General features: G+C 36.3%; 1 protein-coding gene across 1 annotated transcript in view; it reads left to right on the forward strand.

Moving 5' to 3' along the window:
- The first annotated feature begins 9964 nt into the window (after positions 1-9964).
- The window catches only part of LOC127935738 (dolichyl-diphosphooligosaccharide--protein glycosyltransferase subunit STT3B-like), a 28408-nt gene continuing 25190 nt past the window's right edge, over positions 9965-13182 (forward strand). Inside the window, exon 1 of the mRNA XM_052533866.1 lies at positions 9965-10308. Within this exon, the coding sequence (XP_052389826.1) occupies positions 10079-10308 (230 nt within the window). The 5' untranslated portion in view covers positions 9965-10078. The remainder of the gene's footprint in view (positions 10309-13182) is intronic.

Below are 13182 nucleotides of genomic sequence, written 5' to 3' on the forward strand. Positions count from 1 at the left end.
TTCTTTGTGGGAAGAGCAAATTCAGATTTGTACAAGTAGGCCTATACACAATAAAATACAAATGTGACGAGTCGAGTCAGGGGGGTAGCCATCTTTTCAGAAGTGAGGGGGACAGAAATTACACACACACACACAAACACACGCATATATATATATATATATATATATATATATATATATATATATATATATATATAAATATAATATATATAATAACTATTACAATATAATACAAAACATTACAAAATAAAATGTATTTTATCTATATAGCCTGCCAGTCAACAGTTCTTGAACAGTAAGATTTTTAATGTTTTTAAAGAAGTCTCTTCTGCTCACCAAGCCGGCATTTATTTGATCCAAAGTACAGCAAAAGCAGTAATATTGTGAAATATTTTTACTATTTAAAATAACTGTTTTCTATTTGAATATATTTTAAAATGCTATTTATTCCTGTGATCCAAGCTGTATTTTCAGCATCATTCCTCCAGTCTTCAGTGTCTCATCCTTCAGAAATCATTCAAATATGCTGATTTGCTGATTATCATTATTTAAAACATATGAGTAAATTTTTTCAGTTTTATTTGATGAATAGAAGGATCCAAAGATCAGCATTTATTTGAAATAAAAAGCTTTTGCAACATTATACACTCTATCATTCAAAAGAAAAGAAAAATTTGGAAATCAAAATATGGAAATTAATACTTTTAGCAATGATTTTTTAAATTGATCAAAAGTAATGATAAAGACATCATTTACAAAAGATTTATATTTCATATAAATGCTGTTCTCCTGACCTTTCTATTCACCAAAGAAATCTTAAAAATAATGTTTTCAACATTATCATAATAAATGTTTTTTGTTGTTGTTGTTTTTTTGTTTTTTTTTTCTTAACAGCAAATCAGAATATCAGAATTATTTCTGGAGGATCGTGTGAATGGAGTAATGATGCTAAAAATTCAGCTTTGAAATCTCAATAAATTACATTTTGAAATATATTCAAATAGAAATCAGTTATTGTTTTGCTGTACTTTGGATCAAATAAATGCAGGCTTGGTGAACAGAAGAGACGTCTTTAAAAACATTAACAAGCTTACTGTTCAAAACATTTTGATTGGTAGTGTATAGGCAACTTAAATTTTTCTCTAACTTCAGGCTTTTAATTGGCTAAGAAATCTATAACTGCAGGACAAAAAAAATAATGATTTGTTTATATACACTACAAACACTTTTTTTATCACATTATAAGGCAGAATAGTATGGGGGTAGGATTGTAGCAATATTCCAAATAAATAGATTATGATCCACAAATGAATAGAATGATATCCACAAATGTTAGGATTTAAACAAAAAAATAATCAAATTCACAAATATATAAAAAATTGATTTGCTAGTAAAAAACATATTCACAAATATGTTTTTATGTCACAAGCAAAATTCTGCCTGCATTCATTTGTGAATGCAATTAACCCAATCAGATAACGCCCGTGTGACCAATCGCAGCACGCTCGCTCTCCAACCAATCACGTTTTGCCTAACAACAACTGTTTTCACACAGCATAGCTGGACGCTTTTGTCCATATTAGGAGTTTCCTGGTATGAATTTCTGCGCGAGAGCTTAAAAGTGAGTTTAATCCAAGCAGCTCTAAAAGATCTTAGAATAGTTCTGCATCCTTCTGAAGGCTCTCAGCTGAGAAGGGTATAACTGCATCTTGGAGATCTCCAAATAGGGGCGGGAACTCCAAAAAGGGGCGGACACTTCAAAATAGGGCGTGGCTTCATCCCATTGAGAGACAGGTGCATGACACGCATGCACAATTTTTCCACCAATCCACTTCAGTGCAAACTCCGCCCCACAGCTGATTCTGAAGCTTTTATTGGTTGTGTCAGTTAAAGTGTTTCCTAAACTATGCAACAAAAAATGCTAACCCCTAAACCTACCCCACACTTTACCTTAACCATTGAAATTGACTGAATGGCGGGATTGGCGCTGAATAGCATGGTAAAGAAAGTTGCAGTTCAGGAGATAAACAGTTAATAAGATCATGTGATATGAGACTCACAGGACAATGGCACCTTTTTAGTTACACCCAGCATCACTACCCCCTCCTAGCCTGCGAATGTCGTGACCCGGGACTGCTTGGAATAAAGCGATATATGAAAATCTTTCCCATCCGCTGGGACGTCTCCTGAGTGATTCCCGTTTACATCGTGAAGCAGAGGTTCAGACTTGGGTCCAAACTGGCCACTTTGCTTGCAGCAGCTTTGGTCTCTGCTCTCATGGAGAACATTTATTTATATAGCATATTTTATTTTAGATGAACTAGAAACAATGTTTATTTTATAAAGTTTTATAAATGAAACAGTAATAATTGGCTGAAACCATAACAATTGGCTGAAGCCACAGCCAATGGTGAAAGTCTTTGCGAAAGGAGACCCCACCCCATTTTGGAGGTTCTAACCAATTTTGGAGTTCACGCCTAATTTTGGAGATCTCCGGTCTGCAGTTATACCCACTGAAGAGCCCCACGGAGGAGCTCCGGAAGGATAAAAGGAAGAGTAACGACAGTGAAGGATGAGAGAGGACCAGGCCTACACTTTTATACTATACTGTTGTTTCATTATGTTGTATGCAGCAGACGTCCATGAGGGGCTCCCACTTTTACTTTAGTTTTCTGTTTGTTTATTTGATTATTAGTGTTTTTAAATGTTCGCCAGTTGCACCTCTTTCTTTCCCATCCATGAACTTTGTTACATTGGTGCCAGTAGGTTGTCTGAACTCCTGCGTCTCAAGTAAAAGACACATCTGTTAAAAGGCTGTCAAGCCATGTAAAGCTTGTTGTTTATGGTGGAAAGGAGATTCAAAGCACTGACCAAAGATCCACTGTGTTACTTTGCCATCTGAATGATCATATCTACACTTTACAGTTCTGCGTGGTCCAAAGTGATGTACAGCCATTGCTTGTGCTCCCTGATTGTCTTCGGATGGGCCTCATATAACTGACAATAACTGTGGAACACATACATATACTTACACATTACTCAAGTTTATGAATGATCCTTCGTACAACAATGTAATTATGCAGTAAAGAATATTAATAAGACAAAACACCAGTGTAAAATACAAACTATAAAATAGGATAAATATGCAAGTAATATGTGAGTTGATGATTTTAATCAGAGAAAATGAAAAAAAAGAAAAGAAAATGAGGCAAAATTGCCTTGTATTTAAGAATTGTGTTGTATATAAAGTGATAAGTGACAGATTGACTTGCACCGTATTGCTAATTAATTACTAATTAGTAGGTTGGCTCCAGGGGCGGATCTACAAAAATATTGATGGGGTGGTGAGAAGGGGGCCAGAATTTTTGAGGGGTGGTAACATATGGCAGACGTATATATACTGAATTTAGTCACAGTTATCACAGTTTGATGATAAATATATGTGCACACTACAAAAGAACACAGGCTGCCATTTACAAACTTAATCTCATGCAATCAATGTCTTGTATTTGAAACAGTTCATATAAGGAATAAGTGACCATACCCCATAAGCACCACCACACTCACTAATGCATACAGTATGCATCGACATGTAATTAAAGGGGGGGGTGAAATGCTATTTCATGCAAACTGAGTTTTTTACACTGTTAAAGAGTTGGATTCCCATACTAAACATGGACAAAGTTTCAAAAATTAAGTTGTACGTTTGAAGGAGTATTTCTGTTCCAAAAATACTCCTTCCGGTTTGTCACAAGTTTCGGAAAGTTTTTTTCGAGAATGGCTCTGTGTGACGTTAGATGGAGCGGAATTTCCTTATATGGGTCCTGAGGGCACTTCTGCCGGAAGAGCGCGCGCTCCTGTATAGCAGAGCACTGAGAGCACAACAGACTTCACTGATCAGAGCGAGAGCGTCGCGAAATGTCACAAAAGAAGTGTGTTTTTGGTTGCCAGGGCAAGACAACCCTGCACAGATTACCAAAGAAAAAACAGCATTAAGGGACCAGTGGATGGAGTTTATTTTTACAGAGCATCAACGGAGTTGTGCAAGTGTTTGTGTTTGTTCCCTGCATTTCTAAAATGCTTGTTTTACAAACAAAGCCCAGTTTGACGACGGATTTGCGTATCGTTTATTTCTTAAGGATGATGCAATCCCAACGAAAAAGGGTCACGATTGTGTGTTGGAACTGCAGGTGGTGAGTAAAACTGCTTCAAATATCTCTGCCTCCTTGTTAGTGCGTCCGCCTCCCATCGGAGACCCGGGTTCGAGCCCCGCTCGGAGCGAGTCCTTGCTGCTGCTGCTCTCGTTCAGTTTGAGCCTTCACAGCTGTTACAGCTTCCACATGCTCTCAACGCAACTGGCGCTCGTGATTCTTTAGCTCCGCCCACACGTCACGCCTCCAGGCGCTCGTGTTTTTCCGGGAAAAATCGGTACAGACTATCTTTCTCTTATGAATATAATAAAACTACATACTTTTTGGAGTTATGAAGGATGCAGTACTACGCTATAGGTACTCAAGATTAACATGATATTGAGTGAAAACGAGCATTTCACCCCCCCTTTAAGAGCATTATAAAAGGTTCAGTGTTATATGTCAATTTATTATAAGAAACACAAGACTTTAACAGCCAATGACATTTCCAGCTGGGGAGACTCAACTGATTTTCTACTGTTTAGTGTTAATCATCATCTAACTCAACCAGTCAAGAGCTACATTTAGCCTTAGATGTTATATGAATATGGTCCCTGAAGCATAGGTTTTATTAGCTGACATTAATAATAAACAAATAAACATTATAGGCACAAATACAAATGTACTTTTAGAAATTGTTTTTGAAAAATATGGTGTTATTGTTTTGGCAAGTTTAAATTAAAACTTCTATGAAAGCTTTTTTGATATTCCTTTAAAATAATGTTTTAGTATATCTTTTTTTAAGTATATTTTACTAAGCAATTTCTTACATAATTTCTTCGAGTTAGACCAAACTTTTATTTTAGTGAGTTGTAGACAGAGTTTCTGTGTTTTTTAATTAACTATTATTATTAGCCATTAGGCCTACTTGAAGTATAGCATACTCTACTGTGCAATAGTACTATAGTTCTGTTTGAATTTCTTCAAGTTATACCGAAATTTTCTTTTGACAGGTTGTCATAAAGACATTGCCGTTTCTGTCAGTCTGTGTATACGATACGAATGAATGACGATAGTTTTAATAAATGAAATGGTGAAATCCTCTCATAGCGCGCTGACGTGCACATGTTTAGCCTACATCATGTGTCAATATAGTGAAGAGCTGAAAACACCACGCGTGCTTCAGTGTGTGTGTGTGTGTGTGTGTGTGTGTGTGTAGTAGAGCACACATTCCCAGAGACGTGTATAACAACACCTTAAGTGTTCCCATAAGCAGAATTTATTGTTGTGTCCCCCTTTCCTCAAATATGATGATGGAAAAAAACACCTACTATAGGGGTGAAAAAATAACTTTAATCAAATAAAAAACTAAATGAATAAATTGTATTATTTACAAATCACAATTGTAGCTCTCGACATTTACCTGTGGCTATAACTTTATTATGATCTTAATTTATTTTATAGTCTCAAGCATTCAGAAATCATGCAAAAGGAAACTAAGCAGTTTTGATATGATAAAACCATGGATTATTTTTGTAAGGGTTGTGATATGCAAGTTTTTTGTTGAAGAAATTATAAAGCCTGTGTCATCTATAGCAAAAAGGTTTCCAAAAATGAAAGATTAAGTGAATATTTGAATGAAATGTTTGGTCAGTAGCCTAAACAAGGATTTGATTGTCCTGTTAGTGTAACAGCAGCAATCACGTGGCATTTGTAATAACATGTACATAAATTGTTTATTTTGTATTTGCCTACATTATGTATTTTAACAGTGTTATTATTAACGAATCATTATTGCCTCATTATTTTTTATATAATGCAAAAGGCTATTGATGGCTTAGGTCTGTTTTTATAGCAACAACAACAACAACAAAAAAAAAATTACAGTATATTAATACTTTTGTTAATTATTAGAGATTGGGGATCGCAAATCATTTGAATCAGTTCGGGAGTTCGGAGCAGGTTCGCAAATCATTTGAGTCAGTTCGGGAGTTCAAAGCGGATTCGCGAATCATTTGAGTCAGTTTGGGGATTGCGAATCATTTGAATCAGTTCGGGAGTTCGTAGCGGGATCGCGAATCATTTGAGTCAGTTATGGGGATCGCGAATCATTTGAGTCAGTTTGGGGATCGCAAACCATTTGAATCAGTTCTGGAGTTCAAAGCGGGTTCGCGAATCATTTGAGTCAGTTTGGGGATCGCGAATCATTTGAATCAGTTCGGGTGTTCGTAGCGGGATCGCGAATCATTTGAATCAGTTATGGGGATCGCAAATCATTTGAGTCAGTTTGGGAGTTCGGAGCGGGATCGCGAATCATTTGAATCAGTTCGGGTGTTCGTAGCGGGATCGCGAATCATTTGAATCAGTTATGGGGATCGCGAATCATTTGAGTCAGTTCGGGTGTTCGTAGCGGGATCGCGAATCATTTGAATCAGTTATGGGGATCGCGAATCATTTGAGTCAGTTTGGGAGTTCGGAGCGGGATCGCGGATCATTTGAATCATTTCGAGAGTTCGGAGCGGGTTCGCGAATCATTTGAGTCATTTCGGGAGTTCGGAGCGGGATCGCGAATCATTTGAATCAGTTCGGGAGTTCAAAGCGGGTTCGCGAATCATTTGAGTCCGTTTGGGGATCGCAAATCATTTGAATCAGTTCGGGAGTTCGGAGCGGGATCACGAATCATTTCAATCAGTTGGGGAGTTCGTAGCGGGTTCGCGAATCATTTGAGTCAGTTCGGGAATTCAAAGCGAGTTTGCGAATCATTTGAGTCAGTTTGGGGATCGCAAATCATTTGAATCAGTTCGGGAGTTCGGAGCGGGATCAAGAATCACGAAAGATTCGCTCTTGTAAATTTTCAAATTGGCCATAACCTTTAATTCGTTGCTGCCAACTGGGGTAGATCCGGTAGATCCACCCCTGGTTGGTTCTAAAAGAGCAGCAGAATCTTGGGATCTGCTAACAGCTCTTATGTGATATCAAAAAGATTATGAGGCACAAAGTGTAAATAGAAGTCAATTATGAGATACAAAGTTGAAATTAATGACAAAAGGAAATTATTGAATTTAATTATTGAATTATTGAATTATTGAAATTATTTACCAAAGCAGTTTTTCTTTCCTTGTGTGGCTCCCGTAGGGTTCAGACAAGGGCTTTCCTGTTATAAATAAACCGAAACAAATTAATTTTAATGTGATAAAGATCACAGTGCTATTAACTTGAAATGTTGTTGTTCTTGTTGTTTACTTTTGTGTGTGTGTGTGTGTGTGTGTAACAGATCATAAGAAAAGTGGGAAAGTGATTTTTATATAGGGATTCTATTAATCAGAATATCAAGTATAGGCAATAAAAACATATAGCAGAAGTTATTCCACTGTTGTCGACTGTTTGAAACGTGTATCTGACTGTGTGTAGGAGTCCGGAAGTGGATTGTACTCATATAAGATAAGCTGTGGTCTCTCATGTGGGAATCACAAATAAATTATGAAGAGGCTTCTTGTTCAAATGAATATTATCAGGAAAGTAGTGCATTAATAATAGTGGTACTGTGTTTAAATGTGATTGTGATGTCAGTGTAAACACATTAAAAAACATCTTTTTAGCCAATGGTGTCATGTCACAAAATAATTTTTAATGCAAATTAATTGTATTTAAGTTGATCACAATTTAATAAAAATATGGTAAGTTACTAATTATAATGCTTTCGATTCAAACAAGATATATTATAAACAGAAAGATAGCAAAAGAACCTTTACATTATCGAAGAACATTATTACTGACTTCAGCGTGAGTTTACGTTGAGAGCTTAAATAATGCAGTATTGCCAAAGATGACCAATAAACAGTTGTATGGTGCCTAAGTATTAATTCAGAAATGGGAAAATCCTCGGCTGAAAAAGCCAAATTATCTGAACTTTCTGAATCATCTGAACTAGAATTAGAAGAAATGTTTCTCTTTGATAAAGACGTCAGGGAAAGTTCCCGATGGCATCGTGACAAGATGGTGGACGCAAACTTTCAATCTTTCGAAGGGAGCTCCTGGGAAAATCCTTGGAAAACCTGTCTTAGTAAGGAGAACAATTTTGAGTTGTCGTTATTACAGTGTACTCAAAAAACTCACTGAAGCTGTCAACATTGTGAAATATATCAATTGGGAGTCACATTTGTACTAAACAATTATAATGTAATAATTGTATTGTTATAGATAATGTTCTATGTTGAATTACAATATTTAGTTTTCTCCAATGTATTTGATTTTGGGAGGATTAGGGGATAGAATGTATAACATGAATGCATAATAAAAGTGTCTATAGGAGCTGCAGAAATATGCCTCTTTGTAGCATTTTGGACAATTTGCACTGTACAAAATAAAATGTTTTATGTTTTCGTATTTAAATATTTGGCATGATGTTTGGGCATAAAAGATCTTCACTGATCATGTGTTCGTCAGAGAAAAAAATAAATAAAATGAAATTGAGCTTTCAATAGAATTGCAGAAAGGTGTTGAATCAAAGAACCACTGTTTATTTAAGAATAAAATAGCAAAGAGTATTTACTCCACACTATAGATATCACAAAACATTGTGAAACATCATTCACCTCCCATTTAATATTTGATTTTGAGTTTCAGACCTCAGTAGTTTGTGATTGTTGTTCTCAGAGACCTTTAATGAATTCTTTAATAGAGTTCAATTTAACAAATGTTTCATCAGAGGTCTCTTTCTTGTTCTCTTTGGTGCATCTAATGAAACGGAATCTGTGCAGAGCTCAGACAAAATGATCAATGAGTGCTGTGTGTCTATTTCTGACGCTACTCGACTTCTCAAAGATTACCAAACAGAGATCAATCCAACTGATTTCTCATGAGCTGTTTTCATGCTAGGGTGTACTGACATAAGCCTAAATCATCTTAAGATTTCTTTAAAAGATATTCACAGACAGGCAAATATCACACTAGGAGTGGGAGATATGACCAAAATTCAGTTTCACAGTATCTTCCATGCAGTCAAATCCTCTCATTAACATACAGACTGTACAATGTAAATAATAGATTGATTAATTGCAAATCCATTCAAAATGCAGAACTTTTGTTTTCGGACACATGCACGTTGCAAAGTTTTTGGAATGACATTTTCATATTTATGCAGGATTTACTCTTGATATAGCAGTGATTGACATCATGATAACTATAGCAATGGATTGGACAAAATATGTGAAAATGTGCATTAAGACTAGAGCACCGTCACTCATTTTAGAAGCAGAGTGATTTATTTCTGGAACTAGGGCTGCTTGATATTGCATTAACTATATACAAAAACAACAATATGCATATTTACAAGAAGCAGTTAACTCAAATAAGTATTAAATAATAAAATAAATAACTAGAGAAGGCTGAATCAGCTTGCTTCCAGTTTAATGGATGGGATGATGAGGTCTCTGGCAACACCTTCTGCTTCGTGTCTCCTGTAGGACATGATGTCTGAATTTTTGATTTCTGAGTTGAAGTCTGGCTTTCTGCCTTTGAGGAGCAATTTTTTTTTTTAAGATTATAAAGACATCTTAAATTTCTAAATAAAAAATATAAATAAAAAAAACTGTAATCAGGAATTAAGAATGCACTCACTCCTCTAAATACAGTAAAATGTTACTGTAATTTTTTATCCTTTACATGAAATTTGATTGTCTAGACTATATGCTTTTGGAATTAACGGATGGATTTAAATGGGGAAATGCGAGTCGGTTCAACTGAATCATTATAAAGAACCGGTTCAAATGAACGATTCGTTCTGGACATCACAAGCTGGATGCGGATCTTGTTCTCATTCGGAGCCGATTCGCTCTGACAGTCTGCAGGTGCGGGATGAAGATGATGTGAGGATCCGCCGGTCGAACCGATTCACCGGACAGACTGGTGAATATTAGCTATTAATCAGACTATCATCTTGACAGATTATGATGGAGCGTCGTCGCAGATCCTCAGCCGGTACCGGAGGCTCTCCGCCCGGGATCAGCCGCTCCAGCGCCGCGGGTGGAGGTGGAAGAAAAGGCGGATTATCTCAGCCGGCTGGATGGCGCTGTCTGCTGTCCTTCACCATCCTGTTCCTGGCGTGTGTGTGTGGATTCATCTCCAGACTGTTCGCGGTGATCCGCTTCGAGAGCCTCATTCATGAGTTTGATCCGTGGTGAGGAACTTTCCGCCTTGACTTGATCGCTTTAAACGCACTTAAATCTCTTGATAACTGTTAAAGTCATCTTGTGTTTGACATCTTGCTTTAACTGCCAGAGCTGCAGTACAGAGAGTGTTTAGAGACGAACTCTGTTTCTGCCACAGATCCAGACAGCTGATGTTTCAGAGCAGCACATTAAAACAAACAGCTCTTTTAGTTTTAGTTCAGCAGCTTTCAGTGAGCAGTGGCTGTCTCTCTGCCCATGACTTACAGTTTTGAGTGTAAGCTTGAGTGATCTGTCTTCCAGACAGTGTTTTTGGTCTTGTGATCTCTGATTATGTGATATCAGCTTTTCCGAGTTGACCTGCAACACAGATTGTCAAAAAGGGCAGTTTTCTGCAGGTGTACCTGAGGTCTCAGGTGTGTTTGTAGCACAGGGCATTCTGGATGTTTTAAAGATGTGTTTTTTCCCAACATTGAAAATGTCAGCTATTAATATCACATAATTTCTTAGTAAAGGTTTTATTTTATTTTGTGGTTTTACTGATTTATTTATTTATTTATTTGTACGTCGGATGTAATCTTAGCAGGTGAACTAGTTGAGTAGATGTTGACATGGTTTGTGTGGAAGGACATGGAAATTGAGATTTACACGTAATCTGAAAGCTGAATAAATAAGCTTTCCATTGATGCATTGCTAGAAGTGTGATTGCATCATATAATAATTGCTGTTAATAATGTTCATCGTCTGGCTGACTACATCTTGTATTCATTTTTCAGAAAAATCCTGTCATACATGCACAAACTGACAGTCACCACTTATAAACTCCTACTAAATATTGTAGAAACATAATTTTCTATAAAGTTGCTTTGTAATGATTTGTATCATAAAAAGCGCTATACAAATAAACGTGAATTTAATTGAATTGAAATTGGTCTATTAGGATCGGACAATATTTGACTGAGATACATCTACTTGAAAATCTGGAATCTGAGGGTGCAAAAAAAAAAAAGAAATACTGAGAAAACCACCTTTAAAATTGTCCAAATTAAGTTCTTGCAATGCATATTACTAATCCAAAAATAAATTTGTATGTATTTTACGATAGGAACATGATCTTTACTTAATATCCTAATGATTTTGGGCATAAAAGACAATTGATAATGTTGAACCATACACCATAAAGTGTTTTTTGGCTATTGCTAAAAATATAAGACTGCTTTTGTGCTCCAGGGTCACACATATATAAACTATATATATATATATATATATATATATGTGTGTGTGTGTGTGTGTGTGTGTGTGTGTGCACGTAAAAGAAATTTTAGTTTTTTTAAATCTAGCTATTGTAAGATATAAACTCGCATTAGATTTATTAGATAGAAAGTTGCAGACCTTTTTATATATATTTTTAATTGAATTGTGAGACGTAAATAGAATTCTGAGGAAAAAGTAAATATTTCACGATGTAAACTCCTAATTCTGAGCAAAAAAGGTCAACGTTGCGAGATGTAAACTCATAATAAGCTTCCATGAGCTGGTGATCAGGTTCATGTCAGATTCAGCATCCGTCTGTCAGGATGGAGAGATCTTGTCTTTCTGTTCATCATACATGCACTCTGAAAATGATTTGATGGATTTACTAAATCATTTTTTTTTCACATGGGATTTTAGGTAGTGTTAACTAAGAAACCTTAGCCAGTGTTTTGCTTGAAATACTGAGAGATGATAACTGATAAATGTATTTATTTATATTTATGCTGAAGCACACCAGACGTCTGCCCATATCTGTGTATATCAAGAGAGGATTTACATGTTCATTTTAATGTTTACATCTTTTGAAATTCAGTCTGATTGAGCTCATATTCATTACCAGATTTTCTTAATAGATTCTGTAATGAGATGAAGTGAAGTGGAACAGATTGTCTGCTGTTATTGTCTAAACTAATTGAAGGTGTTCAGTGTCTCAGAGCTGAAAAGTTATTACATTTCGATCAAAGAAGGCATTGAATCATTTGCAATAATCCCAGGAACATGCATTTAGAGTGTAAGTCTGATATCATGTTGGCTTTTTGGAGCATCTTATCTTTCTCAAAAATGGTGCATCATTACTGCATTCATCTCGCACCTAATGATCATGATTGACTGAGAGGAAAACGAATTCTGGTCAGATTCTGGTGTTTGTGTTCACACAGGAGTAGAGGAGACAGAACGAGACGTAGACAGATGGAGAAAGCGCTCTGGCTCGATCTTGTGGTTTGTTTGCCAAACATCCAGTTCCTCCTGCTGCTCGGCGAGACACAGATAGTTAAGCAGTATTGATTAAGTAGCTGTTAGAAACAGCGGTGCGGTCTGCTCTGCCTGATAACACACACATATGGATTTTCTCCATCATTTAATCCAGTGAGTGGTTGGATTCAATTCAAATAGTTGATTAATAAAATAAATCAGGTCAGAATGTAAAAGACCTGTTTATAAGATACATTTTTGTGTATAATTGTTGAAGTATTTAGTGCATGTTTCTCCTCAGTAATAGAATAAGCACTTGTTTTGGGTGCATTTCATAAATGAGGTTTCATCATGGAGCAGGTGTGGTGCACAAAAGATGAATTATGTCTTGTCACGGTCTTTATAGAAACATCTAACCGTTACGATCCCGGCGGCTCTTTTATGACAAACTGAAACCGGTTTATTGTGAGGTATAGACCGTTAATGGCAGTACAGACTGTAGTCTAAAACTCATTCTGATTGTGCGATCTTGCACTATGCATCATGGGACGTGGGTCGTGATTGACAGCTCACCTCAAGTCTGTTTGTTTGTTGTTTTGGCTCCTTCAAAACAGCACACAGTGTTCTTGCATAATCCAGTGCATATTATTTGATAAAAA

The sequence above is a fragment of the Carassius gibelio genome, chromosome A19 (assembly GCF_023724105.1).
Source record: "Carassius gibelio isolate Cgi1373 ecotype wild population from Czech Republic chromosome A19, carGib1.2-hapl.c, whole genome shotgun sequence".
NCBI classification, from domain to species: domain Eukaryota; kingdom Metazoa; phylum Chordata; class Actinopteri; order Cypriniformes; family Cyprinidae; genus Carassius; species Carassius gibelio.